The following is a 20,365-nucleotide window of genomic DNA, read 5'->3' on the forward strand; positions in this document are numbered from 1 at the left end:
ACTGGTATGATCTATACCAGTGTATTACTGTACTGTGGCGGCAGCAGGGAGCGCACGGCGTCATAGCAACCAATGACACCGTGCGCTCCTGCTCTCAGCAGGAATCCAGGCCGCGGCACCACGGCCGTGAACAATGGCCCTGTGCATTCGGCCTAAGGTATAGAAGTGGACATCCTTTGGCCACATCCCAAACTGATGACCGCTTCATTGTAAACAATTCCCTGTGGAACCAAATGCTGAATGCCACACAACTCCAGGCACATTTAAGGCAAGTTAGAGGCACCCAAGTGTTACATCAGTGTGGTCTGCGTTCTAGATGACCTGCAAGGGTACCTGATCACACCACCAGGCACAGGCGTCATCATCTTGGATGGGCCAGGGAGCATTTACGCTGGACGAGGGACAAGTGGGCCTCAGTGCTGTTCACTGATGAAAGTCAATTCATGCTGAGCAGAAATGATGGCCGCCAACAATGTTGGAGACGTTGAGGAGAGTGCTATGTAGAGGATCATAATTCTGTACCCCAAAACCTCAATGATCTGAGGGCCGCTCTTCAAGTAGAGTAGGATGCCTCAGCAGACAATAAGTCGACTTGTGAACAGCATGAGACGTCGCTGTCAAGCTGTAATTGGTGCTCAAGGCCACATGACAAGTTATTGAGACATTGACATTTTCTGTGGAGGTGTACCCACCACTGGTGTTGGCTTTTGTTTCAATAATTGTTTGAGATGAGTAAATCACCATTGCTGTTTCTACTTATATGCCCTATAGATATAATACAGTCCTGATCAAAAGTTTAAGAGCACTTGAAAAATGGCTAAAAATCCTATTTAGCATGGCTGGATCTTAACAAGGTTCCAAGTAGAGCTTCAACATGCAACAAGAAGAAATGGGAGTGAGACAAAACATTTTTTGAGCATTAAATTTAAAGAAAACAATGAATAAACTGAAACAGGCTGTTTTTCAGCTGATCAAAAGTTTAGGACCACACCTCCAAAAAAAAACTTCCAAACATGAACTCAGTAATGAGTAGCTCCGCCGTTATTGTTTATCACTTCAAAAATTTGTTTCGGCATGCTTGATGCAAGCGTTTCCATGTGGTGAGTGGGAACATTTCTCCAAGTGGTGAAGACGGCCGCACGAAGGCCATCTACTGTCTGGAACTGTTGTCCATTTTTGTAAACTTCCCTTGCCATCCATCCCCAAAGGTTCTCAATTGGATTTAGATCAGGGGAACACGCAGGATGGGCCAAAAGAGTGATGTTATTCTCCTGGAAGAAGTCCCTTGTCCTGCCGCATTGTGTACTATAGCGTTGTCCTATTGAAAAACCCAGTCATTACCACACAGACGAGGGCCCTCAGTCATGAGGAATGCTCTCTCCTCAACATCTGGACATAGCCAGCGGCCGTTTGACGCCCCTGCACTTCCTGAAGCTCCATTGTTCCACTGAAGGAAAAAGCACCCCAGACCATTATGGCGCCCCTCCACTGTGGTGCGTAGAAAACATCTCAGGTGGGATCGGCTTGTCATGCTAGTAACGTTGGAAACCATCAAGGTTAAATTGTTTCTCATCAGAGAATAAAACTTTCTTCTACCTTTGAATGTCCCATGTTTGGTGCTCTCTTGCAAAGTCCAAACGAGCAGTTCTGTGGCGTTCAAGGAGACGAGGTCTTTGAAGACGTTTTTTGGCTTTGAAGCCCTTCAGTCTCAGATGTCGTCTGATGGTTATGGGGCTGCAGTTAGCACCAGTAAGGGCCTTAATTTGGGTCGAGGATCGTCCAGTGTCTTGACGGACAGCCAATTAGATCCTCCGGCTCAGTGCTGATGAAATTTTTTTGGGTCTTGCACTTGACTTTTGTGTTCCATAACCATCAGGATCATTTAAGAAATTCCAAATGACTGTCTTACTGCGTCCCACCTCAGCAGCGATGGCGCGCTGTGAGAGACCCTGCTTATGCAGTTCAACAACCCGACCACGTTCAAAAAGGAAGAGTTTTTTTGCCTTTGCCATCACAACATGTGACTACCTGACAGAAAATGACAACGAATCCACATCTTTGCACAGATTTGGCCTTTTAACCCCTAAGGGGCGCATGACGTACAGTATGGTTCCCGAGTCCTTAAGGACCCATGACGTACCGGTATGTCATGTATAGTTACGATCACCGCCGCCCGGCGGGCGGTGATCGGAACCCGGTGCCTGCTCAAATCATTGAGCAGGCACCTTGGCTAAATGCGCGAGTCGGCGATCGCCGCAAACCGCGGGTCAATTCAGACCTGCGGTTTGCGGCTTTTACTTGGTGCTGTAGGGGGGACCCGATGGCATGGAAGGCAGTGCGATGCCTTCCGGTGAAGAGCCTGTGAGATCCAGCCCCCTGGATCTCACAGGCCGGAAGCTGTATGAGTAATACACACAGTATTAGGCCTATTGCACACGGACGTTTTTTTTTTCCCGTTTACTGGACGTTTTTTGCGTTCCGTATACGGTCCGTATACGGAACCATTCATTTCAATGGGTCCGCAAAAAAAACGGAATGTACTCCGTATGCATTCCGTTTCCGTATTTCCGTTTTTTCCGTTCCGTTTTAACATAGAACATGTCCTATTATTGCCCGCAAATCACAGTCCGTGGCTCCATTCAAGTCAATGGGTCCGCAAAAAAAACGGAACACATACGGAAATGCATCCGTATGTCTTCCGTTTCCGTTCCGTTTTTTGCTGAACCATCTATTGAAAATGTTATGCCCAGCCCAATTTTTTCTATGTAATTACTGTATACTGTATATGCCATACGGAAAAACGGAACAGAAACGGAAACACAACGGAAACAAAAAACGGAACAACGGATCCGTGAAAAACGGATCGCAAAACACTGAAAAAGCCATACGGTCGTGTGCAATAGGCCTTACTCATACATCCAATGCATTCCAATACAGAAGTATTGGAATGCATTGTAAAGGATTAGACCCCCAAAAGTTCAAGTCCCAAAGTGGGACAAAAAATAAAGTAAAAAAAAAAGTTTAAAAATAAAGTTTTCCACCCCAAAAATTTAAAGTTTCAAGCAAAAATAAACAAAAACGTAATTTTCCCCAAATAAAGTTAAAAAAAATTGGTAAAAAATGGGGGGGGGGGGGGGGAGAAAGTATACATATTAGGTATAACCGTGTCCGTATCGACCGGCCCTATAAACATATCACATGACCTAACCCCTCAAATGAACACCGTAAAAATTAAAACTGTGCTAAATAAACAATTTTTTCACCTTACATCACAAAAAGTACAACAGCAAGTGATCAAAAAGGCGTTTGCCCACCAAAATAGTACCAATCTAACCATCACCTCATCCGCAAAAAAATGAGCCCCTACCTGGGACAATTGCCCAAAAAAAAAAAAAATATGGCCCAGAATATGGAGACACTAAAACATCATTTGTTTTTTGTTTTAAAGAAGTTGTTATTGTGTAAAACTTACATAAATAAAAAAAAGTAGACATATTAGGTATCGCCGCGTTCGTATCGACCGGCTCTATAAAAATATCACATGACCTAACCCCTCAGATGAACACCATAAAAAATTTAAAATAAAAACTGTGCTAAATAAACCATTCTTTTGTCACCTTACATCCCAAAAAGTGTAATAGCAAGCGATCAAAAAGTCATATGCACCCCAAAATAGTGCCAATAAAACATCTCATCATCTCATCCCGCAAAAATCATACCCTACCCAAGGTAATCGCCCAAAAACTGAAAAAATTATGGCTCTCAGACTATGGAAACACTAAAACATGATTTTTTTTGCTTCAAAAAAGAAATCATTGTGTAAAACTTACATAAATAAAAAGAAAGTATACATATAAGGCTACTTTCACACCTGCGTTAGGTGCGGATCCGTCTGCACCTATAATGCAAACGCTTAGATCCGTTCAGAACGGATCCGTTTGCATTACCATGAACCAAAAAAAAAAATATATATTTTTTTTGTTCATGATAATGCAAACGGATCCGTTTTGACTTTACATTGAAAGTCAATGGGGGACGGATCCGTTTGAAAATTGAGCCATATAGTGACAACTTCAAACGGATCCGTCCCCATTGACTTACATTGTAAGTCTGGACGGATCCGTTTGCCTCCGCATGGCCAGGCGGACACCCGAACGCTGCAAGCAGCGTTCAGGTGTCCGCCTGCTGAGCGGAGCGGAGGACAAACGGTGCCAGACTGATGCATTCTGAGCGGATCCGCATCCACTCAGAATGCATTAGGACTGGACGGATCCGTTCGGGGCCGCTTGTGAGAGCCTTCAAACGGAACTCACAAGCGGAGCCCCGAACGCTAGTGTGAAAGTAGCCTTAGGTATCGCCGCATCCGTGACAACCTGGTCTATAAAAATATCACATGATCTAACCTGTCAGATGAATGTTGTAAATAACAAAAAAATAAAAACGGTGCCAAAACAGCTGTTTCTTGTTATCTTGCCTCAAGAAAAGTGTAATATAGAGCAACCAAAAATCATATGTACCCTAAACTAGTACCAACAATACTGCCACCCTATCCCGTAGTTTCTAAAATGGGGTCACTTTTTTGGAGTTTCTACTCTAGGGTTGCATCATGTGGGCTTCAAATGGGACATGGTGTCAAAAAAACCAGTCCAGCAAAATCTGCCTTCCAAAAACCATATGGTGTTCCTTTCCTTCTGCGCCCTGCCGTGTGCCCGTCCAGTAGTTTACGACCACATATGGGGTGTTTCTGTAAACTACAGAATCAGGGCCATAAATATTGAGTTTTGTTTGGCTGTTAACCCTTGCTTTGTTACTGGGAAAAATGGATTAAAATGTAAATTTTGCCCAAAAATTTAAATTCTGAAATTTCATCTCCATTTGCCAATAACTCTTGTGGAACACCTAAAGGGTTAACAACGTTTGTAAAATCTGTTTTGAATACCTTGAGGGGTGTAGTTTCTTAGATGGGGTCACTTTTATGGAGTTTCTACTCTAGGGGTCCATCAGGGGGGCTTCAAATGGGACATGGTGTCAAAAAACCATTCCAGCAAAACCTGCCTTCCAAAAACCGTATGGCATTCCTTTCCTTCTGCGCCCTGCCGTGTGCCCGTACAGTAGTTTACGACCACATATGGGGTGTTCCTGTAAACTACAGAATCAGGGCCATAAATATTGAGTTTGGTTTGGCTGTTAACCCTTGCTTTGTAACTGGAAAAAAATTATTAAAATGGAAAATTTGCCAAAAAAGTGAAATTTTGAAATTGTATCTCTATTTTCCATTAATTCTTGTGTAACACCTAAAGGGTTAACGACGTTTGTAAAATCAGTTTTGAATACCTTGAGGGGTGTAGTTTCTTTGATGGGGTCACTTTTATGGAGTTTCTACTCTAGGGTTGCAACATGTGGGCTTCAAATGGGACATGGTGTCAAAAAAAACAGTCCAGCAAAATCTGCCTTCCAAAAACCGTATGGCATTCCTTTCCTTCTGCGCCCTGCCGTGTGCCCATACAGTAGTTTACGACCACATATGGGGTGTTTCTGTAAACTACAGAATCAGGATATTGAGTTTGGTTTGGCTGTTAACCCTTGCTTTGTAACTGGAAAAAAAAATATTAAAATGGAAAATCTGCCAAAAAAGTGAAATTTTGAAAATGTATCTCTATTTTCCATTAATTCTTGTGGCACACCTAAAGAGTTAACAAAGTTTATAAAATCTGTTTTGAATACCTTGAGGGGTGTAGTTTATAGAATGGGGTCATTTTTGGGTGGTTTCTATTATGTAAGCCTCACAAAGTGACTTCAGACCTGAACTGGTCCCTAAAAATTGGGTTTTTGAAAATTTCAGAATCTCAGAATGGCCTGGATAAGTCAAAGCGTTTTAAAGTTATCACCACTTAAAGTGACACTGGTCAGATTTGCAAAAAATGGCCAAGTCCTTAAAGGGACTCTGTCACCACTTTCTAACCCCCCCTTTTAAAAGTATTGTTATCTCCATGGCGCCCCTGTGATTACAAAGGTGTTGTTAGAAGATAAATTCGCCGTCTCCTTTTGATAAAAAGAGCTTTTATCTAACCTGTCAATCTTCTTGATAAGGTGCCCAGGGCGTTTCTGTTGGTCTCAAGCTGCCGGCCGCCGCCGCCGCCGTTGGTGCCCAGCTCCTCCCCTGATCCTTTCAGCGCCGCCTGAATGTAATGAAATACGCCTCCGGCTCTCGCTCAGTGCCCCCTCATCCTTTTCAAAGATCCCGCGCGTGCGCACAGGCCTGTGCCTGATGCGCCCGTGCGGACATTTAGAATCAGCCTCATCAGACGAGCACTGCAGCCAGCCACTCAGAGCCTGCCAAGCGCTGTATGGAGCCGCACGTCTGCCCACAGCTGATTTCAAAGACCCACAAAGGACTATATTATATCCCCCTTTTCTCCACTCCATATTTGTGCGCACGCGCGGGATCTTTGAAAAGGAGGAGGGGGCACTGAGCGAGAGCCGGAGGCGTATTTCATTACATTCAGGCGGCGCTGAAAGGATCAGGGGAGGAGCTGGGCACCAACAGCGGCGGCGGCGGGCGGCAGCTTGAGACCAACAGAAACGCCCTGGGCACCTTATCAAGAAGATTGACAGGTTAGATAAAAGCTCTTTTTATCAAAAGGAGACGGCGAATTTATCTTCTAACAACACCTTTGTAATCACAGGGGCGCCATGGAGATAACAATACTTTTAAAAGGGGGGGTTAGAAAGTGGTGACAGAGTCCCTTTAAGGTGAAATAGGGCCGAGTCCTTAAGGGGTTAAAGGCATGTGGTCCTGAAATTTGGATCAGCTGAAAAACAGCCTGTTTCAGTTTAATCGTTATTTTCAATTAATTGAATGCTCCAAAAATGTTTAGTCTCACTCTCATTTCTTCTTGCTGCATGTTGAAGCTCTACTTGGAACCTTGTTAAGATCCAACAATGTAAAATATGATTTTTTGCTATTTTTCAAGTGGTCTTAAACTTTTGATCAGGACTGTGTCACTGTAGCGTGAACGTTTTTACATTTTCCATAAATTTCACCTGAAAGCCAAATATCCCTAACTTTTTGTGAGCAGTGGGTATATAATGTCATTTGGGCTGCATCCCCATTTACTGTAAGCTGCTAGGCCCGTATTTTTGGAAGTTGGCAAAAAAAAAAAAAAAAACAGCAGCAGTGGCGCCATATTGATCAGAGAGCAGCAGGTCAGCGAATACAATGCTAAACTCGCCTACTGGCATTTTTCCCCTTAGGAATGTATTAGTCCCGGATCCGACATTCAAAATATTCCAGACCAGTAAAAATGTGAAAAAAGATACAAGACGGATCCGTCTGTCCGCATGACAAGCGGAGAGACGGATCCGTTCCTGCAATGCGTTTGTGAGACGGATCCGCATCCAGATCCATCTCACAAATGCTTTCAGTCACATCCAGATCGGCGGATCCGGTGGCCACTGCCGCAAGTGTGAAAGTAGCCTAAGACCAGCGTAAAAAGACGGTCTTCGTAAATGTGCATAAGAGCTAGTTCACACAGCTTGAATGACGTGAACCAGCTCATGGTCTTGCCCCATTGAACAGAGCTAAACCGCGAGTGGACGCCCTCCGCGGGTTTCAGCAACACCCATCCGGACGGTGCACTAAGAACGGACATGGCGGTCGTGGCTATAAACCGCATCCTCCCATTGAAAACGAAGGGAGGCAGATTCAGCGATGCCGCCTGTAAATTTTTGCAGTCAAATTCCACCAGCAAAAACCCCACTGGCTTAAAGGGGTATTCCGGTTGTGACAAGTTAACTATCCACAGGAGGGGCCCGAAGGGTATGAGTCCCTGATTTTGGGTTCCCATCAGTTAACTCGTCACAGCTGGACTACCCCTTAAAGTCTTTCCTTTATATTTTTCATTCCCTTCCAACCCACTTCCTGCTTTGGCTGCCATTAAAGCCTATAAGTGAAGCCCCCCTTACAGAGTGTGCCCCTCCCCCTTTTCGTGTCCGTCCCTGAAGCTCGTGCTTTGATAGGAATTTTACAGGACTACTGTACAATCAGTACTATGTTATTTCCGGCATCGAACGTGTTAATCAGTTTGCCAGCTGCGTGACGGACGCTCCTCTCCGCCTATCAGATCACTGGGCGGTGCAGCCGCAGCCAATCATTCGCTTCCTTTTTAAAACGTTCATTCGGAGGCCAAGCCATCGATCACCTTAGTGACTGGCGAAACAGCGGGCTCTGATTGGCGGAATCAAATCCCCCCGCTGCGGTGATTGGCTGACGCGCGTGGGGTTTAAACCATTCAAACAAAGGCGGTAGGTTCAGTAGGAGAAGCGTCTGCAGAGCTGCTGGCTGCACCCGTACGGCTCTCCCTTTACTTCCTACACAAATGGCCTCCCAGAACATAGACCCGGCGGCGTCTTCAGCCACGGCCAGGAAAGGGATGGAGCCCGGAGCTCAGGCGGCGCGGGGCTCTGTGGGGAAGAGGTGAGTCTGGGGTCCTGTCACCTGGCGGGGGGCACCTTTAGTCCGGCCCGCGGTGTAATGGCTGTGTTCTCTTGCAGGCTGCAGCAGGAACTCATGGCGCTGATGGTGAGTGGGGTGCAGGGCGTTGTGGGGGTGCTGTCCGGGGGGACGGAGCGTGACTGCCTGTGTCTTGTCTGCAGATGTCCGGAGATAAGGGCATCTCTGCCTTCCCGGAGTCCGATAATCTCTTCAAGTGGATCGGAACCATAGACGGAGCCGCGGGGACGGTAAGGAGCCATGTAATGATTGTACTGGGCCTTGTGGGCCACCGTATACTGCTCTGATCTAAGGAGGTAACCCTGTACTGGGGCCCGCACTGCGCCTGCGTCTGGACCCTGTGACGTCACACTCATCGCCTCACTGCAGCTCTGTCCTGTTCAGCTGCTTACATGTGGGGGTGTCAGGAGTCAGACCCCTTTATGCGTCATGGACACGACTATATCCGTGTTCGTGATATAGGTGTGCTTTTTGCACTCTTCTCTCCCATCCATAGCTATGCCTATTCTGGTCCACAATGGCGACTAGGATTGGACGCTCTATAATTTGAGGAACAGGCGCATGGGTTTGCGGACTTGTAGAAATGAATGCCCCTCACATATGTACTTACCTGGCTCCAGCATGGCCACTGCTGCTTCTCCCCATGTCTGGATGAAAACATCTGGGGGGGAGGTGGTAACCCCTTTAAAGGGAATGGGGATTGGAGTTCACACTGACTACTGCTTAAAGGGGTTGTCTCATGACAGAAAATGGGGGTATAGCGCTAGGATATGCCCCCATTGTCTTATAGGTGTCGGTCCCACCGCTGGGACCTGCACCTTTTATTGAGAACTGAAGGGCGCATGTGCAGCCGCTCTACATTCACTTTCTTTTGGGCTGTCGAAAATGGCCCATAGAAGTGAATGGGAGCGGTGGCCGGTCATGCGCAGTGCGCTCCCATTTACCTCTATGGGGAGAGTGCTAGGTCGTGGCCGGCCCAGAGTCCTCCAGCCACCACCTTGCAGGGCTCCGTTCTTGATATAGGTGTGGGACCTGCCCCCATTGTCTGTGATGAGACGACCCCTTTAAAGGTACATTCACCCTATCGTGGGCCGGCCGTGCCCGTATTGCAGACCGCAAAACGGAGGTTCTGCGATACAGGCACTGGCTGTGTGGATCCATTGACGTGAATTGATCCGCAATCTTCAAGATACAGTGAGGAGCGGAAGTGCTTCAGTGGGCATTTTGGTCTGTACCTTCGCATGGCAAACGATAGGACGTGTCCAATCTCTTGCCTTATATTGTGGATTGTCGACCTATTCAAGTCCATGCTGCAATATGGGATTCGCACTACCGGTGACTGTGCACTGCGGGCGGTTTGCGTGAATGTACCCTAAAAGGGGTTGTCTGGTCTCGTGGTGTTGCGGGGCTATCCTCATCAATATCAGAGTGGTGGAGCTCTGACTCCCTGCACCCCCATAATTATCTGGTGCGTCCTCTTCAGTACTTGTGTGCACCACATCTGGATTATGGAGGGTAATTCGAGTGCTCTTCATTCCTGGATAGGACGCTGTAATCCCCGCTGCTACAGTCTAGATGGCACGCAGGTAATGCTCAGGAGAAGTGTGGGTTACATGAGTGCCATGATCTCTTCAAATAGGTGAGGGTTTTTCGTGAGTCTGACCCCCACTGATCTGGTATTGACAACCTCTCCTGAAGATAGTTTATTAAATCTCGAGACTGGACAACCCCTTTAAAACCCTCAGATGCCAGAGTGCAATCACTGGTTTCCAAGCGGCTGTCGTTGACCCCTTCAGGCCTGTGATGTAAGGACTGCCAGTAAAACACTAATGCTGCAATTCCAAAGTATTGCAGTGTATGGTACAAGCGATAACCGGTTCAAGTCTCCTAAGGAGACTAAAAAAAAGTGTAAGCATGTTAAATAAAATAAAAAAACTTTACCCCTTTATCGTTAAAAATAACTGGTAATATAAGCACTGGAAAATGTCCGAACTACTAAAATGTTGTTTATTCTGTTTTAACGGTGTAAAACAAGGGCCTGGAACTTCCTTTTTCTTGCTCTTATCATTGGGGGACACAGGAGACCATGGGTATAGCTGCTGCTGCCACCAGAAGGCGACACTAGGCAAAAAAGTGTTGGCTCCTCCTCGCTATACCCCTCCTGCAGACACTGAGCTAATCAGTTTTAGCTTGGTGTCTGTAGGAGGCAGACCTCCTTTTGCAGGGCAGCTGCTATCCTTTTCTTTTACTTTCTTCCCCTTTAGGTACGGGAAGCAGAGACGCCGGGCCTCTGTTTACCCACTAACCTAACCTCCGAGAAGGCAAAGTGGACCAGGGCAGCCCAGCTCTCCTGCATCCTGACAGCCATGGGGTCACTTGCAGTTCACCCCCACCCCACTCCAGCCTCACTACCACCTTGGTGCTAGTGGCTGAGGAGATGACCCTGCTTGTACCACAAGGGGAGTGAAGAGGAGGGAGATCGGGGTATGATGAGCACAGGGTAAGTATAACCCCCACCATCCACCACCTCCCCCTGTCATTTCCACTGAAGTGCTCCTTTCAGCCTGCATTCCCTTCCAGCCTGGGTTTTCCCTTTTGCGGCCTCCCTTCACCTCCGAGGCTGGCCGATAGCATTTCCCAGCTGCCGCATTCCCTCCTGGGGCGACGGCTGCACCTTGCTACCGGGCGTCCTGTATGCCCATACCAGGATTTGGCCATCTCACAGCGGTTTGTCCCATCCTCTGTTCTGGCCGGGACTTCTTCCGGTCGGCTCGTTCCTACGTGAGTTCGTGGCCTACTAGGCCTCAACTTCCATGCCTGTGTATTGGGGGCGGGAACTGCCCCCTGGGTGTGACATCTTCGTGCCCAGATATTTCCCTCCCCAAAGAGCCTGCTGAGCTCTGCCCTGGTCATCAAGAGAGAAAAATATAAGTTAACCCTTCCTTGCTTGCCACCTTTTTGAGGCCGGCACCTATTGTGACTAGGTTGAAAAACCCAGTCACAACATAGATGGATAATACAAAAGTAACCCCTTCCTGCCTCTTCATCCACTTGAGGCTGGGGCATCAAAGGTCAAAATTTGACGTGCTGAGTGTTGGCTAGAACCAGTGTTAACCCCCTTCTAATGTTTGTGCATGTGGGCTCCCGCCTCATGCGGTCACTCCTTCCACACTTTCCCTTCAATCCACTGGATGTGGTACGCGCTGTCTCATGCCACCCTCCCTTTCACATTCAGAGTATTTGCACTGGTTACTGTATATCCGGTCGCATTACACCCCCCCCCCCCCCCCCCCCCAATGTTTACGGCACAGCTGGTCCCATTACCCCCTTCCATGGGCGGAGTAATTGCACTACCACTGGATGCTGTCCTGCCTGTTGCATTACCTCCTTCCACAAGTAGAGTAATCGCACTAACTGTTGAAGTAACTGCACCAACACTGGATTCTGTGACCACTACGCCACAGCACCAGATACTACGTCTCCTCTTTCATGGGTGGGATGTTGCAAGAGACGGTACCTACTTGAGCCCTATACTCCTCGTCTGGTGGAATACAGGTGCCACCACTGGAATCTGTGGAATAGACTTCCTCAGGACGTGGTCACAGCAGGAAGAGTGGACAGATTCAAAAAGGGTGTAGGATAATTCTTAAAAGTAAACATAAATGCTTATGAAAACGTGTAGAAATCTGAGTCTCAATTCCTTTTGGGATTCGCATCCCCACCTATCCCTTGGTTGAACTTGATGAATGTTTTTTTTTTTTTTTGTTTTTTAACCGTATTAACTATGTAACTATTGAGCAAATCTGTAAAGGCTGCAATATGGTCTTCTCCTTACCTTCTACCGTCCCTGTCGGCGCCAATTAAATTCTGCCTCTGATCTTCTGTTCCTAAGAAAGTTCTGCAAGTGGTGGCTCCCACATAAGGAAGGGGTATTCTTCTCTGTAATCTCTCTATGGTAAGGGGAAAATTACACTCCGGTAACCGGATTTTCCAGACCCCATAACAGCACCCTTCCTTATTCCCTCCCTGGTGTTTCATGGTTCTCAGTTTAAGTTGCGCAGGGTGTAGCAAGAAAAAAAATAAAATGTATACATAATTAGATAAACTAACCCAGGTTGGAGTCACTCTTGCGCTCTGTAAACCACTGAGGTTGGAGAGAGGCTCCACCTTTTTATATTCTGCAGGTTTCCTGTCCCTGGGGGGCAGGTCCTCTCTGTGGTGCTGTCGAGGGGTCTGTAATCATCACTTGGGCTGTCTAGTCAGTCATGTTATGGTTCTGGATCCAGCATCACTCACATTCTTCCTCTTGTCCAGTGATGGTGGTTATTTTGGTCACAGCTGGGATGCTATTGATCCCCTGAGGACACTGTTTTTTCCTTTGACTTCTCCCCAGTAGCCTATGGTCTTTTAGTTTATACTTCTGACTGGCTTTTTTTTTTTTTCTTCCCCCCTCATCTCTTTGCTGTCCTTTTTATATCTTTTCCAAATGGGTGCCTACTCTGTTTTTTCTCTTGCAATTTGGTCCACAGATGTTGCCTCATCTACCTGGGAGATCGCTACAGGACTGGTCCTCCGCCATCTGCCTAGTGATTTCTTCCAAATTACAAATAGTTTTTTCGTGTGTTCAAATATCCTATCAGAATGCTTACACATTTGGTAAGGTCTTGTGTGGGCCCCCTTGTTGCTCGTTTGCCAGTTCTCATTCATACCCGGATTCTACAGACCCATTTCCGTGAGTTGACCTCCCTCTGTTGTCATACAAGACATCTTGGCTTTTCAGTCCGGGCTTCCAGTACAGTTTTGTGATCTTCAATATTCAGAGGAACCTTCCAGACATCATTTTCAGTCTTCAGATGTGCTTATCCTTGTGGATATTCTGTGCTGTTATCCACATCTTCTGAAGTCTCTCGAGCCCTTGGGCTTCCTTTAACTGGGCTTTGCTCTTTCTACCCAGTCTTAAGCCACTGCGTGTTCTTCACTTTTGGGTTCATGATCCTCCTGCCCCAGTCAGGGGTTCCTGTGCATCCATTCCCTGCATTTTAAAGCAGGACCTTATGGCCAGCCTTAGCTTTGTTCTAGATTCTGTCCCATTGTCTCCTGTGTCCCCCAATGATGCGAGTGAGAAAATAGGATATTTTTTTTTTTTTTTTTTTTTTTTTTGTGCTTACCTGTAAAAATCCTTTTCTCACGAGTTCATTGGCGGGGACAGCACCAACCCAGTACGTACATCGCTGGCTTTTCTTGATGGGTCCCACCTTTCCTCGGTTCTGACCCATCTTCACTTCTCTTTCTTGCTTTCTGTTGGTTTCTCCTGGCTGCTCATACTGCTTTTGTACAAACCTGATTAGCTCAGTGTCTGCAGGAGGGGTATGGCTGAGAGGATGAGCTAACACTTTTTTGCCTAGTGTCGCCTCCTAGTGGCGACAGCACCTATACCTGTGGTCTCCTGTGTCCGTCCGTTCTCCCCCCCCCCCCAATGATCTCGGCGAGAAAACGATTTTACAGGTAAGCACAAAAATCCTATTTTTGTTACCTCTTATCCCCTATAAAATTTATCAAAGTATATGGATTCCTGGATCATAATTCATCCATGATTGGCACTGCACCCTCACGACAGACCTTCCGCTTGTAAGTGCAGGAACCTTAGAAGTCTTTATCATATTTTTATTAAATTTTTTTTTTTTTAGGTTTATGAGAGTCTGAGATACAAGCTCTCTTTGGAGTTTCCAAGTGGATACCCCTACAACGCTCCCACTGTGAAATTTATCACCCCGTGCTTTCACCCGAATGTGGACAGCCATGGAACCATCTGCTTGGACATCCTAAAGGACAAATGGTCAGCGTTATATGATGTCAGGACCATCCTGCTTTCTCTGCAGAGCCTACTAGGAGGTGAGGTTTGTTCCATCCATTGCACTGGTAACACCCAAGGCGTTCTGATAGAAGAAATTACAAATATTGTCTGGTGTGCACTGGTTTAGAGGGGGTTGGCTGGCCAGTTTAAAAAAAAATAAAAAGGTATAAAATCCCCAGCAGCAGCTGTCCTAATTAATCCTGGGTCCCTCCTGACCCTCTCTGTACTGTCTGGTAGTGTTGAGTGAATCGAGCTTCATATCATAGAAAAGAAGTCGCTTCGTTCTAACACTTTGTTTTAATGGTGTACGGCGACCTGTCTCCACACAGCATTAAAATGTATGGTCTCTGTAGAGGCAGACTTTATTTCAGGGCAGAAACTCCACTGAGCCCACCCGTATGGGAGTAAATTGTTCCCAGTATGACCCTCCTCCCTTGCGTGACTGTCAGACTGGCGAGTACCATCTATAAAATAGGTCTGTGCTGCCCAAAGTAACCCATCAGAACTCTTCACCCTCGGTTCAGGTCTGGATCCCTTCCTGACTGCTTTCCGCACTTTGTCCTATACACACATTCAGCGGCTGGTCTGGCTGTTCTAAATAATTTACTCATTTATTAAATATAAATGTGTGGATGCATCTAACTAGAGCAGCGTGGAGACTGGTCAGGGCTTCTGCAGAAAATGGCTGTCAGTGGAGAACTGATCAGACTGTAAAAGGATTTTCCCATATTCTCTTTACACCTATCCATTGCTCGGGGTCTGACCATTAGGACCCAACTATCATAATGACTGGGTCCTATGTCACCGGTTTTAGTGGAGTGCTGGTCACCCCTCTGCTTTAGGGTCCATTCACACGTCCGTAAGTGTTTTGCGGATCCGCAAAACACTGACACCTGCAATGTGCGATCCGCAATTTGCGGATCCGCACATCAGACACTAAAATAGAAAATGCCTTTTCTGGTCCGCAATTGCGGACAAGAATAGGACATGTTCTATTTTTTTCCAGGAACGAAATTGCGGATCCCGAAAACGAATGCGGATCTCGAAAAAACAGATACGGATCCAGGAAATGTGGATTTGCATCCGTTTCAGCCCCATTGAAAGTGAATGGGTCCGCAAATTGTGGAACGAATGCGTACCCAAATTACGGACGTGTGAATGGACCCTTATCCAGTCTCTACAGGTCTGGTGGAGATGAGGACCACTTACACATGCAGGTGTTCAAACAAACCTTTTGTAGGGACTTCCATTGCCTCATCTAAGTGCTCTTTTACACGAGTGGCTGCCGATCTAATAGTTATTCCCTATCCTGTGGATAGTAGATAATGTCATATAACTGTTTTAAGCAATTGTTTGCCTGAGGCCCCATTCGCATGTAAGTGCATCTGGTTATTATCGGGGTATGCATACACAGCAGTTCATACTGATAATTCCAGTTTTGCACGTTTTTGTAAACGTGGATTGAGTGGCTATACCCTTATAATTGTGGAGTGAGCCACCTGTCCAGGTTTTGCCTGACGAATTCATGTGGTAGATTCGCCACGACTTTTAAAATATAAATAATAAAATTGCTTTTAAGCGTATATTCAGACAGTCAAACCCATTCGCACCATGGATCAACAAGACACCAGCCTTGTGCATCCCACATCGCTGACCCCGTTGACTTCAGTGGATCTGCAAGGTGCAACTCAAGGTGGGACACACTATCTTTTGCAGCACTGACACAGAAGGGCTTTGTGTGCTCCTGGGTCTGTACGGCCGTGTGCAAAAGATAGAACATGTCCTATCTTTGGCCGTATCTTTCAGACAGCGAACTCGTTTATGTTGATGAACGTGTCATGGGGTTCACATGGCCAGCAGTACACCAAACGGACCTGGTCATGCGAATTGGGCTTTAGAGCACACATAGCAGAGTACAGCACCTGACTTATTTATTTTAGGGTACTTTCACATTAGCGTTTTTTGCGGATCTGTCGTGGATCTGCAAAAACGCTTCCATTACAAAAAAACAACTGCCTGCATCCATCATGAACGGATCTGGTTGTATTATGTCTTCTATAGCCATGACGGATCCGTCTTGAACACCATTGAAAGTCAATGGGGGACAGATCCGTTTTCTATTGTCAGATAAAACGGATGTGCCCCCATTGACTTAAATTGTGCATCAGGATGGATCCATCTTGCTCCGCACCACATGGCGGACAGAAACTCTGCAGGCACGTCTCCAGAGCAGAATGGTGACTGAACGGAGGCAAACTGATGCGTTCTGAGCAGATCCTTTGCCATTCAGAATGCATTAGGGCAAAACTGATCCGTTTTGGACCGCTTGAGAGCCCTGAACGGAAAGCCAAAACGCTAGTGTGAAAGTAGCCTTATAACCATAGGCTTTGAAAGGAGCAGCAATGCGTATGTGGGGCCACTACTCGTGGGGTCCCCATTCTTGTGGGTTGCGGTCCCTGCCCCAACAACGCCTGTGGATAGGTGATTAAGTATTGAGTTTTGGAAAACCTCTTTACAGATGATTTGAATGAGCAGAGTGAACAAATCTTCAGAAGTGAATACCTTACTTGCTGCTCACATCTCCTTTTGAAGGGTTGGGTGTAGGCGTCCCTGGAATGGGAAGGTTCACGGATTGTCCTGTAGTAACCATTGAGGAATGACTTGACTGCAGGCAAAGGGAAGCCTTGGATTATACTGTGTAATCTGCCTAGACAGAAGATGCCTGCAGTGGGTGAGGTCACTGGTTTCTACTGGTATGTGACCGGGACAGGGTTCAAGTAGACTTTTATTATGTCCAGTGCCCATAGGTGGTTATAACACTTATTCCCCTTTTATCCTGGGCATCTGTCTTCAGGTCAGTATTGCAGCTGATCTGTTCAGATAATTATATATATTTTTTTAAATGGCAGATCTTTTGAGTGTTTTGTAACTTGTGTGCTTCATGTTCCTTCAGAGCCCAATAACGAGAGCCCCTTGAATCCACACGCGGCAGAACTCTGGCAGAACCAGTCAGGTAAGTGGTATAAGAATTGCCCCATATCAGCTTGGGTTCCCCAGGCAATGACAGTCTTTATCTATAGCAATGACAGTCTTTATCTATATATCCCCTGGCTCTAGATCTTTGTGGAGAGCCAGCTAGGTCCCATAGATAATACATGGTCCAGGTGGCAGCCTGGAATCCTGGCCTCTGTGTTACACACTGCAATGGCTGAAATCTGCGGCGTTTCAGTAACGTGGCTTGCTGCTGACTTTATAATCTATTGGGTGACCTATAATTCACTGGGTATGCAGTTTAGATTGTAAGTGGATGAGGTTTGTAAAAAAAAAAACCTGACCACCTGCATTGTCTAAACTGTGTAGTTGAATCTGCATCAAAATTTCATGACCGCCTATGCTGCATGTACTTGTGAATGCTGCCAAAAGGCTCACCCCATCACTGCCGTTTTATATAGTTTAGTCAGCAGATCGCACAGGCAGAGACTTACTTTCTCAGTTTAACTCCTTGTTTCACACGGACAATAAACTGTTCATTTGTGCAGTACGTTCCTGCAAATGGATTTATACTTGGGTCCCTGGGATAGCACATGAGCTGTGACTAAACGGCACAGATTGGGGTCACGCCGATCCTGGCCATTCAACCTCATATGTTGTGACCATGGCCACTTTCAGACGAGCGAGTGTCACGCTCCAGACTCGCAGAGCAGCTCCTGTCCTGAACTTCCAGCACTGCCAGAGTCGCTTAGCATTATATGGATTTATGATGCTATGTAACCCTTAGAGGTCTGGAATGTATTGGGTAACACTGACAGCATTATGTCAGTGTTATCCCATACATTCCAGAACTGCACCGAAGCTAAAGCAATGGCACCATGTATCCTTGTCCTCTGTCTAGGGTTACTTATGAAACATTTGATATGTCATAAACCAATCAAAAGTTTAGATTGGTGGGGGTCTGAGCACAGAGACCCTCCACTGATCCCTAGGATGAGGGGAGAGAAGTACGTGCATAGCGCTCTATGGGCCGGTCTTGCTTCCCATCCTCAGCCGTGAGAAGAGAGCATGATGTGTGCCCTTCTCTCCCCACCATTCTAAACTTGTGATATGTCAGAAAAGTTAGTGACCCTTTAAGGTTGCTGTCCATGGATGGGGCGAGACTTCCTGTTGTGTAACCAGCCTCCGCTTTCCTTCTAGCGTACAAGAAACACCTACATGAGCAGTACAAGAAACAGATGAAGGAGAAGGACATCTGACGTCTCGCGGTGTGCTCTGCACTCTACATGACTGCTGTAATATATGCTTAACTTAATACTAGTTGTCTGATTGTACAAATAAAGTGGTTTTATAACTGTCTGTGGTCAGCTCTGTTTACATGTGTCTTACTGGGAATGTTGGAAGAGTACTTTAATAAAATATTTTTACATCCAAATATAAGCGGTGGTCTCCTGTTACTGTGCACCCCCAAATATAAAAAAACTGTCTTTTTCGTAACGTGACCTATGAATGTATGAAACGGAAAACCCTTTAATGGCTTTGTGCCACCATTAAAGAGAATGTCACCAATTCTGAACCATTATCTACAGTAATAGAAGTAGAACTGCAGATAAGGAGCCCAGATTGCCTTATTTTATTTTCCTCCTGTCAGCTCTCAAAGCTGCACTGAAACGGTCTGCACTGCAGTGACATGCTGTAACATAATGGAGGGGATGTGTGTGCGTGCACAGTATTCCTGATGGTGCGTTTCATCACAGCCTTAAATGTTTAGTGGGGGAACAGGGCACTGGACTCCTCATCTGCAGTGTACTACTCGTGTATAACAGAAGTCTAAGATCATGGTGAGATTCCCTATAAATGTTTTAATAATGTTAAAGGGGTGGTCTCACTTCAGTAAGTGGCATTTATTATGTAGAGTAAGTTAATACAAGGCACTTACTAATGTATTGTTGTCCATATGGCTTGCAGCGTTATTCTGTCCGCGATGGGGACGCAACCGACCGGAGTGCGTTTCGTTGAGTTTTGTCCCCATTGACAATGAATTGGAACAAAACGGAAGTGTTTTTCCCGCTATTGAGATCCTATGAAAGATCTCAATAGCGGAAAAGTAAGCGCAGATGTGAAAGTAACCTTACAGAAATGCTCCTGTTGTGAGATTCTTTTCTTCATTATAATGGTGCCCCCTGGCAATTAGTGTAATGTGCATGTCCCCCTACTGAGGTGATCACACATGCTCAGTTCTATCCTTCAAATGTATCTACTGTTAGATATTGACGGCTAGGGCTAAACGGTGGCGTGACACGCGACCGAAAGGGTATAACTACACTGCAACGTGTCGCACATCTTTTTGTAATAGTCAATGGTGTTGCACAGAATACAATCATACTTTCTGGTCTGGAAGGAGGAGAGGGGGGCTCATCAGACGAGTGTTCTGAGGATGAGGCCGCAGGGAGACCACTATTTCATGTGGAGAACACTAACTCCCTAATAAAGGTGGTTAGGGCTACTATGGGGTTGGATGATCGGAAGCCACATAGTCAGTCCAGGACTCTGTTTGAAGGTTTAGGCCCAAGAAGAGAAAGGTGTTTGTGCCTAAGAACATTCAGGAGGTGATTGCCAGAGAATGGAAAAGACCGGATAGGACGTTTTTCATTCCTCCTTCGGTGAAGCGGAAGTATCCGTTTGAGGAGTTGTATGCTCCTTGGGATAGGGCCCCAAAGCTTGATGCCCCGGTAGCGAAAATGTCCTAAAAAGCCGCACTCCCCCTTTGAGGATATGGGTTCGCTCAAGGACCCAATGGACAGGAGGGCAGAGGTTTATTTAACCCCTTAACAACTGGCTCATTTTCACCTTTAAGGACCAGGCAATTTTTTTGCAAATCTGACCAGTGTCACTTTATGGCGAGAACTTTTAAACGCTCTTACTTATCCATGCCATTCTGAGATTTTCTCGTCACATATTGTACTTCATGACAGTGGTAAAATTTAAGTAAAAAATTTTATATAAAA

The 20,365-nt window shown here is 46.1% G+C and overlaps 1 protein-coding gene across 1 annotated transcript; it reads left to right on the top strand.

Moving 5' to 3' along the window:
* Positions 1–8,288: 8,288 nt before the first annotated feature.
* UBE2C (ubiquitin conjugating enzyme E2 C) lies at positions 8,289–18,786 on the top strand. Its single transcript, XM_040435749.1, has 6 exons — positions 8,289–8,476; positions 8,554–8,581; positions 8,656–8,742; positions 14,200–14,404; positions 17,320–17,379; positions 18,558–18,786. The coding sequence occupies exons 1-6, from the start codon at positions 8,379–8,381 to the stop codon at positions 18,614–18,616; spliced, it is 537 nt and encodes a 178-aa protein (XP_040291683.1). The 5' UTR covers positions 8,289–8,378; the 3' UTR covers positions 18,617–18,786.
* Positions 18,787–20,365: the final 1,579 nt, after the last annotated feature.

Source organism: Bufo bufo, chromosome 6 (genome assembly GCF_905171765.1).
Source record: "Bufo bufo chromosome 6, aBufBuf1.1, whole genome shotgun sequence".
In the NCBI taxonomy this organism is placed as follows: domain Eukaryota; kingdom Metazoa; phylum Chordata; class Amphibia; order Anura; family Bufonidae; genus Bufo; species Bufo bufo.